General features: G+C 46.2%; 1 protein-coding gene and 1 long non-coding RNA gene across 41 annotated transcripts in view; both read left to right on the forward strand.

Annotated features, from left to right (window-relative positions):
* Positions 1–1,520, forward strand: part of LOC118371929 (uncharacterized) — a 16,563-nt gene extending 15,043 nt beyond the window's left edge. For 3 of the 40 annotated variants that reach the window (XR_008078060.1, XR_008078065.1, XR_008078067.1), the window contains exons 7-8: positions 600–730; positions 888–1,520. This is a non-coding gene — a long non-coding RNA (uncharacterized LOC118371929). Of the gene's footprint in view, positions 1–96; positions 731–752 lie in introns of all 40 variants that reach the window. The other 37 variants (XR_008078069.1, XR_008078070.1, XR_008078036.1 and 34 more) reach the window with 36 other exon arrangements.
* Positions 1,521–1,682: 162 nt separating this feature from the next.
* LOC118371934 (tryptase-like) lies at positions 1,683–10,907 on the forward strand. The gene is made up of 6 exons (XM_052477682.1): positions 1,683–1,692; positions 1,768–1,902; positions 7,830–7,992; positions 8,183–8,451; positions 8,635–8,780; positions 9,064–10,907. The coding sequence occupies exons 1-6, from the start codon at positions 1,683–1,685 to the stop codon at positions 9,430–9,432; spliced, it is 1,092 nt and encodes a 363-aa protein (XP_052333642.1). The 3' UTR covers positions 9,433–10,907.
* Positions 10,908–20,217: the final 9,310 nt, after the last annotated feature.

Here is a 20,217-nt window from a genome sequence, read left to right on the forward strand (position 1 = left end):
TAGAGCAGGTAGCCCAGTGGTTAGAGACAGGTAGCCCAGTGGTTAGAGACAGGTAGCCCAGTGGTTAGAGACAGGTAGCCTAGTGGTTAGAGACAGGTAGCCTAGTGGTTAGAGCAGGTAGCCTAGTGGTTAGAGCAGGTAGCCTAGTGGTTAGAGGCAGGTAGCCTAGTGGTTAGAGGCAGGTAGCCTAGTGGTTAGAGGCAGGTAGCCTAGTGGTTAGAGGCAGGTAGCCTAGTGGTTAGAGGCAGGTAGCCTAGTGGTTAGAGCAGGTAGCCTAGTGGTTAGAGGCAGGTAGCCTAGTGGTTAGAGGCAGGTAGCCTAGTGGTTAGAGACAGGTAGCCTAGTGGTTAGAGGCAGGTAGCCTAGTGGTTAGAGGCAGGTAGCCTAGTGGTTAGAGACAGGTAGCCTAGTGGTTAGAGACAGGTAGCCTAGTGGTTAGAGGCAGGTAGCCTAGTGGTTAGAGGCAGGTAGCCTAGTGGTTAGAGGCAGGTAGCCTAGTGGTTAGAGGCAGGTAGCCTAGTGGTTAGAGACAGGTAGCCTAGTGGTTAGAGACAGGTAGCCTAGTGGTTAGAGACAGGTAGCCTAGTGGTTAGAGACAGGTAGCCTAGTGGTTAGAGGCAGGTAGCCTAGTGGTTAGAGGCAGGTAGCCTAGTGGTTAGAGCAGGTAGCCTAGTGGTTAGAGGCAGGTAGCCTAGTGGTTAGAGGCAGGTAGCCTAGTGGTTAGAGGCAGGTAATCTAGTGGTTAGAGGCAGGTAGCCTAGTGGTTAGAGGCAGGTAGCCTAGTGGTTAGAGGCAGGTAGCCTAGTGGTTAGAGGCAGGTAGCCTAGTGGTTAGAGGCAGGTAGCCTAGTGGTTAGAGGCAGGTAGCCTAGTGGTTAGAGGAGGCAGGTAGCCTAGTGGTTAGAGGAGGCAGGTAGCCTAGTGGTTAGAGGAGGCAGGTAGCCTAGTGGTTAGAGGAGGCAGGTAGCCTAGTGGTTAGAGGAGGCAGGTAGCCTAGTGGTTAGAGGAGGCAGGTAGCCTAGTGGTTAGAGGAGGCAGGTAGCCTAGTGGTTAGAGGAGGCAGGTAGCCTAGTGGTTAGAGGAGGCAGGTAGCCTAGTGGTTAGAGGCAGGTAGCCTAGTGGTTAGAGGCAGGTAGCCTAGTGGTTAGAGGCAGGTAGCCTAGTGGTTAGAGGCAGGTAGCCTAGTGGTTAGAGGCAGGTAGCCTAGTGGTTAGATGCAGGTAGCCTAGTGGTTAGAGACAGGTAATCTAGTGGTTAGAGACAGGTAGCCTAGTGGTTAGAGGCAGGTAGCCTAGTGGTTAGAGGCAGGTAGCCTAGTGGTTAGAGGCAGGTAGCCTAGTGGTTAGAGCGTTGGGTCAGTAACCGAAAGGTTGCTGGATTGAATCCCTGAGCTGACAAGGTAAAAATCTGTCGTTCTGCCCCTGAACAAGGCAGTTAACCCACTGTTCCCTGGTAGGCCATCATTGTAAATAAGAATTTGTTCTTAACTGACTTGCTGGTTAAATAAATGCTGAAACCCTGTTTTGTTATTATGTAGCAGTCATAGTTTCTGTCTGGTTTATAATTACTATCAAAATGTCCCAAGATAATATACATCTACCAGTGGTTGCAGCATGGTACAATGCAACACATTACTCATAAAATATCACAAAATAACTTTAAAAATCAACTGGTGGTTGCCGCATGATACAACGCAACACATTACTCTTAAAATGGCACAAAAATAACTTTAAACAACTGGTGGTTGCAACATGGTTTAAATAAAAAGGAAATCTCATATTTTGGGGCTACAGGGCTTTACAGGAAGTGCTCGTGCTTGGTTTTCAACCTCTTTGTCTATTCCTTCCAGCAACTACTACTATTGCAGACATCACTTCAACGGTTGGCTCTTCATCAGCCACTGGTGAGTTTACATCAATCCTCTCTGACTGACTGAATTGTAACCATCTCTCATCTTAATCATATATAGTATGGTATAGTATATACACTACCGTTCAAAAGTTTTGGGTCAATTAGAAATGTCCTTGTTTTTGAAACAAAAGCAAATTTTTTGTCCATTAAAATAACATCAAATTGATCAGAGATACAGTGTAGACATTGTTAATGTTGTAAATTACTATTCTAGCTGGAAACGGCAGATTTTTTAAATGGAATATCTACATAGGCATACAGAGGCCCATTATCAGCAAACAACACCCCTGTGTTCCAATGGCACGTTGTGTTCGCTAATTCAAGTTAATCATTTTAAAAGGTTATCTGATCATTAGAAAACACTTTTGCTATTATGTTAGCAAAGCTGAAAACTGTTGTTCTGGTTAAAGAAGCAAAAAACCTGTCCTTCTTTAGACTATTTGAGTATTTGGAGCATCAGAATTTGTGGGTTCAATTACAGGCTCGAAATGGCCAGAAACAAAGAACTTTCTTCTGAAACTCATCAGTCTATTTTTGTTCTGAGAAATGAAGGCTATTCCATGTGAGAATTTGCGTCCCTCTGCAACTGGATCTTCGACATCCTGACAGGTCACCCATAGGTGGTAAGTGTAGGTAACAACACATCTGCCACACTGACCGTCAACACGGGGGCCCCTCAGGGGTGCATGCTTAGTCCCCTCATCTACTCCCAGTTCACTGCATGGCCGCGCCCGACACCAGCACCATCATCAAGTTTGCTGATGACACGACTGTGCTCGGCCTGATCCCTGACAACGATGAGACAGCCTATAGGGAGGAGGTCAGTGACAGGGCACTGTGGTGCCATGACAACATCCTCTCCCTCAACGTCAGCCAGAGAAAGGAGCTGATTGTGGTCTACAGGTAATTAAGGGCCGAGCCCCCTGGGCTCTAGTGGAGCGGGTCGAGAGCTTCAAGTTCCTCGGTGTCCCCGTCACTAAGGATGTAACATGGTCCAGACACACCAAGACAGTCATGAAGAGGGCACGACAACAACTTTTCCTCCCCGGGAGACTGAAAATATTTGGCATGTGTTCCCCCCAGATCCTCAAAAAGTTCCACAGCTGCACCATTGAGAGCATCTTGACCGGTTGCATCACCGCCTGGTATGGCTAATGCTCGGCATCTGACCGTAAGGCCCTACAGAGGATAGTGCATATGGCCCAGCACATCACTGGGGCCAAGCTTCCTGCCATCCAGGACCTAAATACTAGGCGTGTCCGAGGAAGGCCCTAAAACATTGGCAAAGACTCCAGCCACCCAAGTCATAGACCGTTCTCTCTGCTACCACACGGCAAGCGATACAGGAGTGCCAAATCCAGGTCCAAAAGGTTCCTTAACAGCTTCTACCCCCTTGATAAAAGACTCCTGAACAATTAATGAAATGGGCACCCGGACTATTTACATTTTACACTGCTGCTACTCGCTGTTTATTGTCTATACATAGTCACTTTATACCTACCTACATGTACAAATTACCTTGGCTAACCTGTACCCAGCACATTGACTCGGTACCGGTACCTCTGTGTATTTTATTTTACCTTTATTTAACTAAGCAATTCAGTTAAGAACAAATACTTATTTTCGACATCCTGACGGGATAGTCTCGTTATTGTTTTTTATTAATAACAATAAAATTAGATTCGATTTGAATTGCCTCAAGGCTTAAAAATCCTTCTTTAACTGCTCTCCTCCCCTTCATCCACACTGATCGAAGTGGATTTAACAAGTGACATCAATAAGGAATGAAAGCTTTCACATGGATTCACTTGGTCAGTCTATAGCATGTAAAAAGCAGGTGTTCCTAATGTTTTGTACACTCAGTGTATATAAGAAGTAAACTTCGTCTGGCTTTCCGGCAGAGTAGAGGCTTTGTTTCTTATTGTATCCTTTCAAAGTTTGAAAAGTGCACATTTATTCACCACAAAAAGGGCAAAGGGGAATTGGGGAAAGAGGAAACCGTCCTCTAACCTCTAACATACTCTATATACCACTATCCCCAAACACCACAGTGGGTTCGGGAACATACTCTATATACCACTATCCCCAAACACCATAGTGGGTTCGGGAACATACTCTATATACCACTATCCCCAAACACCATAGTGGGTTCGGGAACATACTCTATATACCACTATCCCCAAACACCATAGTGGGTTCGGGAACATACTCTATATACCACTATCCCCAAACACCATAGTGGGTTCGGGAACATACTCTATATACCACTATCCCCAAACACCATAGTGGGTTCGGGAACATACTCTATATACCACTATCCCCAAACACCATAGTGGGTTCCCCAAACACCATAGTGGGTTCGGGAACATACTCTATATACCACTATCCCCAAACACCATAGTGGGTTCGGAACATACTCTATATACCACTATCCCCAAACACCATAGTGGGTTCGGGAACATACTCTATATACCACTATCCCCAAACACCATAGTGGGTTCGGAACATACTCTATATACCACTATCCCCAAACACCATAGTGGGTTCGGGAACATACTCTATATACCACTATCCCCAAACACCATAGTGGGTTCGGGAACATACTCTATATACCACTATCCCCAAACACCATAGTGGGTTCGGGAACATACTCTATATACCACTATCCCCAAACACCATAGTGGGTTCGGGAACATACTCTATATACCACTATCCCCAAACACCATAGTGGGTTCGGGAACATACTCTATATACCACTATCCCCAAACACCATAGTGGGTTCGGGAACATACTCTATATACCACTATCCCCAAACACCATAGTGGGTTCGGGAACATACTCTATATACCACTATCCCCAAACACCATAGTGGGTTCGGGAACATACTCTATATACCACTATCCCCAAACACCATAGTGGGTTCGGGAACATACTCTATATACCACTATCCCCAAACACCATAGTGGGTTCGAACATACTCTATATACCACTATCCCCAAACACCATATATACCACTATCCCCAAACACCATAGTGGGTTCGGGAACATACTCTATATACCACTATCCCCAAACACCATAGTGGGTTCGGGAACATACTCTATTACCACTATCCCCAAACACCATAGTGGGTTCGGGAACATACTCTATATAGTGGGTTCCACTATCCCCCCCAAACACCATAGTGGGTTCGGGAACATACTCTATATACCACTATCCCCAAACACCATAGTGGGTTCGGGAACATAAACACCATAGTGGGTTCGGGAACATACTCTAGTGGGTTCGGGAACATACACTATACCATCCCCAAACACCATAGTGGGTTCGGGAACATACTCTATATACCACTATCCCCAAACACCATAGTGGGTACTCTATATACCACTATCCCCAAACACCATAGTGGGTTCGGAACATACTCTATATACCACTATCCCCAAACACCATAGTGGGTTCGGGAACATACTCTATATACCACTATCCCCAAACACCATAGTGGGTTCGGGAACATACTCTATATACCACTATCCCCAAACACCATAGTGGGTTCGGGAACATACTCTATATACCACTATCCCCAAACACCATAGTGGGTTCGGGAACATACTCTATATACCACTATCCCCAAACACCATAGTGGGTTCATACTCTATATACCACTATCCCCAAACACCATAGTGGGTTCGGGGAACATACTCTATATACCACTATCCCCAAACACCATAGTGGGTTCGGAACATACTCTATATACCACTATCCCCAAACACCATAGTGGGTTCGGGAACATACTCTATATACCACTATCCCCAAACACCATAGTGGGTTCGGGAACATACTCTATATACCACTATCCCCAAACACCATAGTGGGTTCGGAACATACTCTATATACCACTATCCCCAAACACCATAGTGGGTTCGGAACATACTCTATATATCACTATCCCCAAACACCATAGTGGGTTCGGGAACATACTCTATATACCACTATCCCCAAACACCATAGTGGGTTCGGGAACATACTCTATATACCACTATCCCCAAACACCATAGTGGGTTCGGAACATACTCTATATACCACTATCCCCAAACACCATAGTGGGTTCGGAACATACTCTATATACCACTATCCCCAAACACCATAGTGGGTTCGGGAACATACTCTATATACCACTATCCCCAAACACCATAGTGGGTTCGGGAACATACTCTATATACCACTATCCCCAAACACCATAGTGGGTTCGGGAACATACTCTATATATCACTATCCCCAAACACCATAGTGGGTTCGGGAACATACTCTATATACCACTATCCCCAAACACCATAGTGGGTTCGGGAACATACTCTATATACCACTATCCCCAAACACCATAGTGGGTTCGGGAACATACTCTATATACCACTATCCCCAAACACCATAGTGGGTTCGGGAACATACTCTATATACCACTATCCCCAAACACCATAGTGGGTTCGGAACATACTCTATATACCACTATCCCCAAACACCATAGTGGGTTCGGGAACATACTCTATATACCACTATCCCCAAACACCATAGTGGGTTCGGAACATACTCTATATACCACTATCCCCAAACACCATAGTGGGTTCGGAACATACTCTATATACCACTATCCCCAAACACCATAGTGGGTTCGGAACATACTCTATATACCACTATCCCCAAACACCATAGTGGGTTCGGAACATACTCTATATACCACTATCCCCAAACACCATAGTGGGTTCGGGAACATACTCTATATACCACTATCCCCAAACACCATAGTGGGTTCATACTCTATATACCACTATCCCCAAACACCATAGGGAACATACTCTATATACCACTATCCCCAAACACCATAGTGGGTTCGGGAACATACTCTATATACCACTATCCCCAAACACCATAGTGGGTTCGGGAACATACTCTATATACCACTATCCCCAAACACCATAGTGGGTTCGGGAACATACTCTATATACCACTATCCCCAAACACCATAGTGGGTTCGGAAAAAAACAAAAGCAGGACACCGCTTTGGTCCCTGAGTCTTGAAATGCCGTATGAAAAGCACAAAAAGTTCACCTCTGGACACTCTGATGGAATTGACAGAACACAACTACTTCTTCACCACAAATGGATTGGCCAAAAAGGCATGGATCCACGTTCTCCATGAATCATATACTCACTTTTGTCAGGATCAATTTCAAATTCACTAACCGTCATCTGCTCCGGGTTTTCAGACGCGTAACATGCATTTTTCTCTCCTTTACTTGACTCAAAGGAGAAAGTATATATATTCACAGTCTGTTTGCATATTGCGCCCCACTTTCTGGCTCACCTGAGCCCCGGACAAGAATTCCATCTGTGTGTGGGAATTTGCGTAACTCAGTAATGAGCCGCCCACTGTTGACATGCTTCCACAATGACAAGCCCGGCCTGCGTGCCAGGTCGCCTCTTCCTGTGGTTTTCTGCCCTTGGTCACATTTATAACATGTAATTGCATAACACAACAGATTAGATAAACTGGCATGACACACTCACTCACACGTTCACAAAAACAGCTGTGAGCAAACCACTCCCCAAAATATTCTAATGAGCCACCGCCCCTTCAAAATAGGAAATAATACTTTTCTGCAAAGTGCAAAGAACCTTTGAAAGGCTCAAAGGGTTCTTTGGATCAGTATGGTTCCACATAGAACCATCACCCTTCCTACAGAACCCTTGTGGAAACCCTCCAAATGATAAACAAGAGTTTCTGACATTGTATTTTCATCTAAAATCAGTTTGGCTGAAATCCCGGTGCAGATACCACACTATAGATTTCCAATATAAATGGTTGATCTTAATACCAATGGCAAATGTGGAGTATTTAATTCCAATAATCTCTATTTTTATGTTAGTGTGTGGCACCCCTCCACTCAACAACAAAATAGTGGGAGGAGAAAATGCCCCTGCAGGAAGTTGGCCCTGGCAGGCAAGTCTCCAAACTTCTTACAGACATGTTTGTGGTGGGTCCCTCATCAACAAGGTGTGGGTGATGTCTGCAGCCCACTGCTTCTCTAGGTGAGTTAGTGTGAGATACAGGGGACATAAAAGTTGTATTACAAATAAATAATTATGCCAGTTATTTGTGATGCAGCTGAGCGCAACTCTTGAAATAACTTTTCCAAAATGTAACTGTCCATTAATGTTAATCTTATATTTCATCACCTTGATCCATCTTAATTTAATTAAATTTTTTGTTCCAACAAAGCTCAGACCCAAATGGTTGGAACATTAGCCTTGGTCAACAGACCCTGGAGGGGATTAACCCCAACGAAGTGTCCAGAACTGTGGCTGAGATCATTATACATCCAGATTACAACGATTTAACAATGGACAACGACATCGCTCTGCTGAGACTCTCCTCACCAGTCAACTTCACAAACTACATCCGACCCGTCTGTCTGGCAGCAAGTGATAGTGTTTTCAACAATGGTACTGATAGCTGGGTGACCGGCTGGGGCAACATCAATGAAGGAGGTGAGGACACATTCATGTAGGAGATGTTGATGAGATTATGTGTTATGGGATACAGTGCCCCCCAGTGGTCACAATGCAGGTGCACATAATTTTTTTCTTCTTCTTATTCTGATGAAAACTGTCATAAAGTTGTTACCTCCCATTTTTAATCTCCCATCACTTGTCTTCCTTTATTTCCTTCAGTTCCCCTCCCATCCCCCCAGGATATGCAAGAAGTGGAGGTTTCAGTTGTGGGGAACAGACAGTGTGACTGCCTCAATGGGGCCGGCTCAATCACAGACAACATGCTCTGTGCTGGTGATCTGGCAGGGGGCAAGGACTCATGTCAGGTAAAGTTCACGCAAACTCATCTTGTTCTACGACAGTGCCCAGTTTTTCAAAAGTTATCGATTCGGATTTCGGCAAGCGGACAGGATTAAATGCATAGAAATAGAATGAATAGAACGGGCGTTCCCATTCAGGTCAATGATACGCCTGTTCTACTCATTCTATTTCAATGCTTTTAATCCGATCAGATTGCAGAAATCTGATCTGATACATTTGGAAAAACTGGGCCCCGTTCCATTTCATTTCCTAGATCCTTCTTTTAATGACCTTGCTCCATCTTCTCAGGGTGACTCAGGAGGGCCAATGGTGAACCAACAGAACTCTGTCTGGGTCCAGTCTGGGGTTGTTAGTTGGGGTCAAGGCTGCGCTCGGCCCAATCTCCCTGGGATCTACACCAGAGTGTCCCGTTACCAGTCCTGGATCGACTCCCATATCAGGACCGACAAGCCAGGCTTTGTCCAATTTACCTCCAGTGGGGTAGATGCTGACAGCGATTACATCTGTTCTGATGGCCCAACAACTACTGTCGACGCCTACCCTTACCCCTACCCTTACCCCTACCCTTACGATTCCATTTTTGATCATGGGCACAGTTTGTTCAGCTCCCTTTATTTGCTGAGCACCTTGTTCATTCTGATGTTTCTTACCATTTAAATTCTTTCCGTGATGCAGTCAAGGGCAAGGTTTAATTGGCAGTCTGAGTGCTATTCGTTCGGGTGATGTATCTTTTAAAGTAATGGCTGGCGTGCTCTGGAAGAACGAGAGTTGGGAAGGAGATAGGATATGAGTTGGGAAGGAGATAGCATATGAGTTGGGAAGGAGATAGGATATGAGTTGGGAAGGAGATAGGATATGAGTTGGGAAGGAGATAGGATATGAGTTGGGAAGGAGATAGGATATGAGTTGGGAAGGAGATAGGATATGAGTTGGGAAGGAGATAGGATATGAGTTGGGAAGGAGATAGGATATGAGTTGGGAAGGAGATAGGATATGAGTTGGGAAGGAGATAGGATATGAGTTGGGAAGGAGATAGGATATGCAGCAATAGGCTATCTAGTATATTGTGTGTTCACTTTTCCCTGGATAGCCTATTGCTGAGTGAGTGTTGTTTTCAATGGGCCTTACTGTTGTCTTGATTTATTTGTGAAGATGGATAACCTGAAATGTATTTACTTATTAAAGGGGCAATATGGGATTCAAACAAACAGTGACCCTGACATTGTTTTTGTAAAAAGCTTAGGGATAGAGGCTAAAGAAATGTATCTCTTAAAAAGCTTAGGGATAGAGGCTAAAGAAATGTATCTCTTAAATTCATAGACAGCGGTTTGATAGCTTTAACCAAGTTTTGTAAGCTTTACAATGTTTTTTTTACAATTACATTGTTTATAAAAAATATATTAAAACAAGCTTATATTTTGGCTTGTGGTGAAGTCGGACAGCACTAAGCTCATGAGACATTTTAAGTTACATTCTTCAAAAATTAATGGCTATATATCATTAAAGATGCACTTTAGTCTCATTTTCATCTCATTTTCATCTCATTTATCACGTTATTTATTTAACAAAAGGCACATCTCAATAGGTGGTTCAAGTAAGTCATGACATGGCACAAGTGGGAGGGGCTTTCCCCCTTCTGTTCTCTATTGGTCCTCTAACCACTAATCTGCATAAAACATATATGTTAAACCCTTAAGTGGGTGTACATTAATTGGGATAGATATTGTTTCAACAAGAAACATTTATTTTTTAAATATTTTTTTTTAGCTGGAGTGTGTCTAATTTATAAGTAAAAAAATGGGTGTACTATTCCCAGATTGCCCTTTTAATATTTGAGAAATGACAAATCCTTTTGCTGTGAATGTTGTATAAGAATGAAAAATCAAATGTCTTTCTGGAGCGGCCTGCAGTGATCTTGTGCTTTAGTGCCACAGCCCGACTGGATAAGAGCATCTGCTAAATGACTGCCATGTGAAACGTCTCCTGTCTTTCTCGTCTCTTCTTCTATCTTTCCTATCAATTAAAAACATGGTTAACACTATGCTTTAAATACACATATTAACCTTTCCTAAAGAAGGCACTGCATTGTGAAACTTTTGTTGAGGTTTATTCATTAAAATGTTGTGAACACATATAGAGTGTGCTACTTTATATTTTATACAAGGTTCACATATTAGCCACTATTAAGTAGTTTATAAGTGTGTGTATATATATATAAGTGTGTGTAATATATATATATTTATATATATATATAAAGTAGTAAATAAGGCCTTTTATTATGCCGTATATCAATATATTCGACCTGAATTAAGGGTTCAATTATTAACAAATAATTAATGTGTTACTGACCAGTCCTCAATAACATAATTCTAATTAGTATTATTGTTAGGCAGTAAATCAATATTATCCGGAGAATATAGATAATATTGATATCAGCTTTTATATATAAATATATATATATACACAGTCAGAAGTGTATATACACCTTAGTCAAATATATTTAAACTCAGTTTTCACAATTCCTGACATTTAATCCTGGTAAAAAGTCCCTGTCTTAGGTCAGTTAGGATCAACACTTTAGTTTAAGAATGTAACATTTCAGAATAATAGTAGAAAGAATGATGTATTTCAGCTTTTATTTCTTTCATCACATTCCCAGTGGGTCAGAAGTTTACATACACACAATTAGTATTTGGTAGCATTGCCCTTTAAATTGTTTAACTTGGGTCAAACGTTTCGGGTTGCCCTCCACACGACGAGAGTGAGAGGTGCAGTGATATCCGCCGAGAAGGAGCTGAGTGTAGAGCCAAGCTGTGCTGTAGGAAGGAGCTGACTGTAGAGGGAAGCTGTGCTGTGAGGAAGGAGCTGACTGTAGAGGGAAGCTGTGCTGTGAGGAAGGAGCTGACTGTAGAGGGAAGCTGTGCTGTGAGGAAGGAGCTGACTGTAGGAAGGAGCTGAAGAAGAGGGAAGCTGTGCTGTGAGGAAGGAGCTGACTGTAGAGGGAAGCTGTGCTGTGAGGAAGGAGCTGAAGGGGAAGCTGTGCTGTGAGGAAGGAGCTGAGCTGTGCTGTGAGGAAGGAGCTGAGAGTGTAGAGGGAAGCTGTGCTGTGAGGAAGGAGCTGAGGGAAGCTGTGCTGTGAAGAAGGAGCTGAAGCTGTGCTGTGAGGAAGGAGCTGAGTGAAGAGGGAAGCTGTGCTGTGAGGAAGGAAGCTGTGCTGTGAGGAAGGAGCTGACTGTAGAGGGAAGCTGTGCTGTGAGGAAGGAGCTGACTGTAGAGGGAAGCTGTGCTGTGAGGAAGGAGCTGACTGTAGAGGGAAGCTGTGCTGTGAGGAAGGAGCTGACTGTAGAGGGAAGCTGTGCTGTGAGGAAGGAGCTGACTGTAGAGGGAAGCTGTGCTGTGAGGAAGGAGCTGAGTGTAGAGGGAAGCTGTGCTGTGAGGAAGGAGCTGAGTGTAGAGGGAAGCTGTGCTGTGAGGAAGGAGCTGACTGTAGAGGGAAGCTGTGCTGTGAGGAAGGTTGACATCAGGAGCAAAAAGAGGGATATGACCTCCTGTGGTTCAGAGATGGACTAGTGGATAAAGTACCTACGGTGACGACTGCCGGGTTTGTGTCTCATCCTTATGACGATAAGGATGATTCAGGCCCAGTGGGAGTGAGATTTGTGGAGAGAATGGATCCTTGTATTCTGGCTGATAGATATGTTGCGTCAGGTTCGGTGGAAAAGAGATTGGGGACTGTTGAATCGGTGAAAGTAACTCGAAGTGGTCTCGTGAACTGAGAAACATATATAGTCAGACATTTTGTTTCTTCAGTCCAGAGGGAGCTGGCACTTCAGACCACGCAACTCGGGACAAGAACTATGACTGCTTTTCCGTCCGGAAGTAGGGCGCCATTGAAAGGAGTGATCACGGAGGTGGCTTTAAGTGTTGAGGAGGATCAGCTGAAGGATTCCTGGTGTCTGTGAAGCCAGTCGTTTGGTGTGACGTAGACCCGGTGGAATACGTGGTCAAACGGGGAAGACTTTGTCCATCCTGCTGAGTTTTGATGCAGAGTTTTTGCCCGACTAGGTCAAGATAGGATGTGTCCGTTGTCCCGTTAGAGCTTTTGTTCTGAAAATACTAGTGTTTTATGTGCCAAGCTTATGGTCATCTGGCAGCAGTGTGTAGGAGGGAGATTCCTAGATGTGAGAAGTGTGCAGGATGGCATGAGACAAAGGAATGTGTAGTATCAGTGGAGAAAGCTGTGTGTGAGCTGTGGGGATGGAATCGGAGGTGTCCGGTGAGACACAGGCAGCTGGAGGTCAGCATGGGTCAGAGTAGTAAAGAAGTGTTGTAAAGAAGTGTTGTAAGAAGTGAAGAAGTGTTGTATGCTTAAGCAGTGAAGAGAGTGGTAGAGGAAGATGGGTACAGGGTGATGGGGGTACAGGGTGAGGGATCCTGAGAGGATTCCTGTGAGTTGGCAGAGACCCACAAAGAGGGATAAGAGTAATATGCGCATCTGTAAGGTTGGTTTCTTAGCATTCATAGCCGTGGTTGTCAACTGTAATGCAGAAATGGAACGTAAAGTCACGGAAAATAGAGGTTGTGGTGGCAGTCACAGAGAAGTACTTTGGATTGCGAGGTTTTACTGCAGAAGAGTTGCAGTGGGTGTTGAGTGGTAGTGTTATGTCCTCCCAGACCAACGGTCTGGAGTAGGTTTTAGACAGGGTTAAATAGTGGAATGGGCTGATGTTTATTTTTGTTGCGAGGGCTAAAAGGACCCCCCCCCCCCAATTTATATTAAAGGAATGTGATATATGTTGACCGTGAGTGGCCTCACACTACGGTACAGTAGCTGGCGGTGTTTGCACCTAAAAGTTGGATGTGATTGGTCAACCTAATCCTAAGAAGAAGAAGCCGCTGTCCAATGGAGACATGAAGACGGGTCTTGGCACCAGTGTAACAGATGTGATTGGTCAACCTAATCCTAAGAAGAAGAAGCCGCTGTCCAATGGAGACATGAAGACTGGTCTTGGCACCAGTGTAACAGATGTGATTGGTCAACCTAATCCTAAGAAGAAGAAGCCGCTGTCCAATGGAGACATGAAGACGGGTCTTGGCACCAGTGTAACAGATGTGATTGGTCAACCTAATCCTAAGAAGAAGAAGCCGCTGTCCAATGAAGACATGAAGACAGGTCTTGGCACCAGTGTAACAGATGTGATTGGTCAACCTAATCCTAAGAAGAAGAAGCCGCTGTCCAATGAAGACAGGTCTTGGCACCAGTGTAACAGATGTGATTGTACTTTGTAACTGTGCGTGTGCCGAGCCTTTCGCCAAATGCAATTCTTGAGGTGGAGTAACTCTGCAAGATCACGGTCGAACCAGGGGCTAGAACCTGTTTTTAATTCTCATTTTCTTTATGGGGGCGTGTTTGTTGACAATACCACTGAACGTATCAAAAAAGAAGGTCCAAGCGTCTTCGACAGAGGGGATGAAGCTGATTCTATACCATTTTACAGAGGCCAGTTCATGAAGGAAGGCTTGCTCATTAAAACTTTTTAGCAAGCGTCTATGATAAGTCAGGACAGGTTGTTTCACTGAGCAGTAATTACGTATACAGGCTGTAAAACCGTGATCACTAAGGTCGTTACAGAAAACACCAGACTGATACCTATCAGGGTTATTTGTGAGGATAACACAAGAGAGTAGCCTTTTCTGGGTGTTTGGAGTCCTACTTTGTGGGATTGGTAATAATCTGAGAAAGATTTAGGGAGTCCCATTGCTTTAGGACTTGGTCAGGTGGTTTAAGCATGTCCCAATTTAGGTCACCAAGCAGGACAAATTCAGACTAAGTGTAAGGAGCCAGGGGAGAGCTTAGGTCAGGTAGGGTACGGGCCGGTGCTGATGGAGGACGATAGCACCCAGCAACAGTCAACAAAGAGCTATTTGAAAGTTTAATGCTAAAAACCAGCTAATCAAATTGTTTTGGGACAGACATGGTGGAGACGACCGAGCACTGAAGTTGATCCTTGGTAAAAATACCAACTCCACCACCTTTGGAAGCTCTGTCTTTCCAAAAATGGTTACAACCACAAAGGTTCACATCAGTATTCGAAACACGTCTCAGCAATGACCAACACATCTGGATTGGAGCTGTGAACCCACACTTTCAATTGATCCAATGTAGGTAATACGTTTCTAGTATTAACGTGCAGAAAACCCAGGCTTTTACGAGAGCAGAAATCAGTGAAGCAGATATCAGAGCAGAAGTCACAATTGGGGCTAGCAACAGTAGATGGTCCAGGGTGTACATGCACATTTCCAGATATCATCAACAGCAATACAATCAAGGCACGGCAGAGGCCAGGGAGAGAGCTCTGCTGTGCTAATTTATGACATCTGAATGTGTATTAGATGGCAACAATATCAAATTGTAGGGTAATTTCATCATGCAACATGAATACAAAGCCAACGAGAGGTGGTTAGAATAGGATGGGAGGCCAAGTGTGGTAACAAACAGAGTCTGTCCCACGATTGGGTAAAGAAAGTTCATGGTCAACAAAGTATTTAGGAGTGATGATGCCACTTGCAAAATAGCAAAATGCACAATAACTGTTTTAAAATATATAACGACTTGGGGCTAGCTATTGTAAGTTCAGTGTCACTAACTGTGTGTGCCGGAGGTCAGCGAAAGCTCAGGAGAGAGGGGGGAGTGTGGTGGGGGTACCTGTACCAGACAGGGGGAGACAGGCCAGGGAGAGAGGGGGGAGTGTGGTGGGGGTACCTGTACCAGACAGGGGGAGACAGGCCAGGGAGAGAGGGGGAGTGTGGTGGGGGTACCTGTACCAGACAGGGGGAGACAGGCCAGGGAGAGGGGGGGAGTGTGGTGGGGGTACCTGTACCAGACAGGGGGAGACAGGCCAGGGAGAGGGGGGAGTGTGGTGGGGGTACCTGTACCAGACAGGGGGAGACAGGCCAGGGAGAGAGGGGAGTGTGGTGGGGGTACCTGTACCAGACAGGGGAGACAGGCCAGGGAGAGAGGGGGAGTGTGGTGGGGGTACCTGTACCAGACAGGGGAGACGGGCCAGGGAGAGAGGGGTGAGTGTGGTGGGGGTACCTGTACCAGACAGGGGAGACAGGCCAGGGAGAGAGGGGGGAGTGTGGTTGGGGTACCTGTACCAGACAGGGGGAGACAGGCCAGGGAGAGAGGGGGAGTGTGGTGGGGGTACCTGTACCAGGCAGGGGGAGACAGGCCAGGGAGAGAGGGGTGAGTGTGGTGGGGGTACCTGTACCAGACAGGGGGAGACAGGCCAGGGAGAGAGGGGGAGTGTGGTGGGGGTACCTGTACCAGACAGGGGAGACAGGCCAGGGAGAGAGGGGGAGTGTGGTGGGGGTACCTGTACCAGACAGGGGGAGACAGGCCAGGGAGAGAGGGGGAGTGTGGTGGAGGTACCTGTACCAGACAAGGGGAGACAGACCAGGGAGAGAGGGGTGAGTGTGGTGGGGGTACCTGTACCAGACAGGGGGAGACAGGCCAGAGAGAGAGGGGGAGTGTGGTGGGGGTAACTGTACCAGACAGGGGGAGACAGGCCAGGGAGAGAGGGGAGTGTGGTGGGGGTACCTGTACCAGACAGGGGAGACAGGCCAGGGAGAGAGGGGGAGTGTGGTGGTGGTACCTGTACCAGACAGGGGGAGACAGGCCAGGGAGAGAGGGGGGAGTGTGGTGGGGGTACCTGTACCAGACAGGGGAGACAGGCCAGGGAGAGAGGGGGAGTGTGGTGGGGGTACCTGTACCAGACAGAGGGAGACAGGCCAGGACAGACGGGGAACAGAGAGGGGTGAGTGTGGTGGAGGTACCTGTACCAGACAGGGGGAGACAGGCCAGGACAGACGGGAACAGAGAGGGGTGAGTGTGGTGGAGGTACCTGTACCAGACAGGGGAGACAGGCCAGGGAGAGAGGGGTGAGTGTGGTGGGGTACCTGTACCAGACAGAGGGAGACAGGCCAGGACAGACGGGGAACAGAGAGGGGGGAGTGTGGTGGAGGTACCTGTACCAGACAGGGGGAGACAGGCCAGGGAGAGAGGGGGGAGTGTGGTGGGGGTACCTGTACCAGACAGGGGGAGACAGGCCAGGGAGAGAGGGGGGAGTGTGGTGGGGGTACCTGTACCAGACAGAGGGAGACAGGCCAGGGAGAGAGGGGGAACGTGAATACGTTTTCGCTGAATGTGTAGCTGAACTACAGGGATAGGGGATATTCATTAAACTGACATGTAGCTTCCATATTTCACATCAAATCAATTCAAATATTATTAGTCACACGCGCCGAATACAAAAGATATAGTAGACCTTACAGTGAAATGTTTACTTATGAGCCCCCAACCAACGATGCAGTTTAAAAAAATATGGATAAGAATAAGAGATAAAAGTAACCTGTAATTAAAGATCAGCAGTAAAACAACAATAGCAAGACTATATACAGGGGGGTACCGGTACAGAGTCAATGTGTGGGGGCACCGGTTAGTTGAGGTGGTATGTACATGTAGGTAGAGTTATTGAAGTGACTATGCATAGAAGTGACTATGCATAGATGACAATAAGAGAGAGTAGCAGCAGTGTAAAAGAGGAGGGGGGAGGGGGACAACAACAATGCAAATAGTCTGGGTAGCCATTTGATTAGATGTTCAGGAGTCTTATGGCTTGTGGGGGAGAAGTTGTTTAGAAGCCTCTTGGACCTCGACTTCATACCTCTTTCCGTGCGGTAGCAGAGAGGAGTCTTTGACGAGGGTGGCAGGACTCTTTGACAATTTTCAAGGAACTTGAAGCTCTCAACCTGCTCCAATGCAGCCCTGTCGATGAGAATGGGTGAGTGCTCGGTCCTCTTTTTCCTGTAGTCCACAATCATCTCCTTTGTCTTAACCCAACCCCTCTGAATCAGAGAGGTGAGGAGGGCTGCTTTGTTTTAACCCAACCCCTCTGAATCAGAGAGGTGAGGAGGGCTGCTTTGTCTTAACCCAACCCCTCTGAATCAGAGAGGTGAGGAGGGCTGCTTTGTCTTAACCCAACCCCTCTGAATCAGAGAGGTGAGGAGGGCTGCTTTGTTTTAACCCAACCCCTCTGAATCAGAGAGGTGAGGAGGGCTGCTTTGTCTTAACCCAACCCCTCTGAATCAGAGAGGTGAGGAGGGCTGCTTTGTCTTAACCCAACCCCTCTGAATCAGAGAGGTGAGGAGGGCTGCTTTGTCTTAACCCAACCCCTCTGAATCAGAGAGGTGAGGAGGGCTGCTTTGTCTTAACCCAACCCCTCTGAATCAGAGAGGTGAGGAGGGCTGCTTTGTCTTAACCCAACCCCTCTGAATCAGAGAGGTGAGGAGGGCTGCTTTGTCTTAACCCAACCCCTCTGAATCAGAGAGGTGAGGAGGGCTGCTTTGTCTTAACCCAACCCCTCTGAATCAGAGAGGTGAGGAGGGCTGCTTTGTTTTAACCCAACCCCTCTGAATCAGAGAGGTGAGGAGGGCTGCTTTGTCTTAACCCAACCCCTCTGAATCAGAGAGGTGAGGAGGGCTGCTTTGTCTTAACCCAACCCCTCTGAATCAGAGAGGTGAGGAGGGCTGCTTTGTCTTAACCCAACCCCTCTGAATCAGAGAGGTGAGGAGGGCTGCTTTGTTTTAACCCAACCCCTCTGAATCAGAGAGGTGAGGAGGGCTGCTTTGTTTTAACCCAACCCCTCTGAATCAGAGAGGTGAGGAGGGCTGCTTTGTCTTAACCCAACCCCTCTGAATCAGAGAGGTGAGGAGGGCTGCTTTGTCTTAACCCAACCCCTCTGAATCAGAGAGGTGAGGAGGGCTCCTTTGTCTTAACCCAACCCCTCTGAATCAGAGAGGTGAGGAGGGCTGCTTTGTTTTAACCCAACCCCTCTGAATCAGAGAGGTGAGGAGGGCTCCTTTGTCTTAACCCAACCCCTCTGAATCAGAGAGGTGAGGAGGGCTGCTTTGTCTTAACCCAACCCCTCTGAATCAGAGAGGTGAGGAGGGCTGCTTTGTCTTAACCCAACCCCTCTGAATCAGAGAGGTGAGGTGGGCTGCTTTGTCTTAACCCAACCCCTCTGAATCAGAGAGGTGAGGAGGGCTGCTTTTGCCATCGAGAAGTTGTTGTTCTTGTAGGGCGTTAACTTCCTTGCTCAATGGCAGAACGGCAGATTTTTCCACTTGGGGATTCGAACCAGCGACCTTTCGGTTCCAGGCCCAACGCTAGGCTACCCGCCGAACAATAGCTGAACTTTCTACAGTAAATATCTCTTAATTCTACGTGAGTCATGACACAGTCTCTATGTTGTTCTTCATTTTTCATCTACTACACCTCTCTGACATCTGACGTCTCTGACCTCTGTGACATCTGACCTCTCTAACCTCTGACATCTGACCTCTAACCTCTCTGACCTCAGACCTCTCTGACATCTGACCTCTCTAACCTCTGACCTCTCTGACATCTGACCTCAGACATCTGACCTCTCCGACCTCAGACCTCTCTGACATCTGACCTCTCTGACATCTGACCTCTGACCTCTCTGACATCTGACCTCTCTGACCTCTCTGACATCTGACCTCTCTGTCACTTTTTTTTTTTCAAACCCAAATGTTCCCCCGGCTCCAACAGATGCTGCTCCTTAGTTTTATTTTGTATCCACTTGGCCCCATCAAGGGGCCATTTTTTTCCCCAGGTTTTCCCTCCTCAACAAATGCCAACGGCATTACTACCACCAAGCCAAATGCTTTTGTCAGGTGACTTGCCTTTCGTGGACCAACATTCACACTTGACTTGTCCCCTCCCTTTCTAGCTCTGACTTTAGTGATAACTAGTGTAGAAAAGGCCCATGGAGTTGGTGGAATAATCCTTTAATTCATTGCCATTTACTCAGCTGGACCAGGGGCGCTTTAATTAGGTCAGGTGTCAATGACCGACAGATCTCATCCCCATAGAAGGAGGAAAACGCCATCGCCTGATCTCGCTGCTTTCTCTTCCTTAACTCTGTGCGTCCATGAATCCGCGTAAGTCCACCGACTCTGTTACCGTTCATCTGAACGATCGGGAGAGTGGGCCATCAGTTATTGTTTATAGTTATCGCGGAGCGCGGCTTGGAGCGCACACTTCAAACATATTGTGTAATGTGAATTGTCAATGATCACGGCCCTACGGATCCTCATAGGCCAATTATGCAATGAAATTAATTACATGTACACATGACAATTGAAAGGGTGAAATGAGAAACGTCATTGTTTGTCAACTGATCGACTTTGATACCAAACTAATGGGGGTTATAGATTAAATAACCACTGTATTCATGATTTATGATAGTTACGAGCCTAAATGACTCACGGACGAGTACTACTGACTTAATGAACTGGATTGTTGACTTCCCTAATTATGTTAATCATGAATGCTTGTTATGATTTGATCTTTGTGAT

Source organism: Oncorhynchus keta, chromosome 24 (genome assembly GCF_023373465.1).
Source record: "Oncorhynchus keta strain PuntledgeMale-10-30-2019 chromosome 24, Oket_V2, whole genome shotgun sequence".
Classification (NCBI taxonomy): Eukaryota; Metazoa; Chordata; class Actinopteri; order Salmoniformes; family Salmonidae; genus Oncorhynchus; species Oncorhynchus keta.

Excerpts from the sequence above, each read along its gene's own strand:
- LOC118371934 (XM_052477682.1), top strand. Across the intron at positions 1,903-7,829 it reads TGGCTCTTCATCAGCCACTG|TGTGTGGCACCCCTCCACTC; the intron begins GTGAGTTTACAT and ends TTTTTATGTTAG. Across the intron at positions 7,993-8,182 it reads GCAGCCCACTGCTTCTCTAG|CTCAGACCCAAATGGTTGGA; the intron begins GTGAGTTAGTGT and ends GTTCCAACAAAG.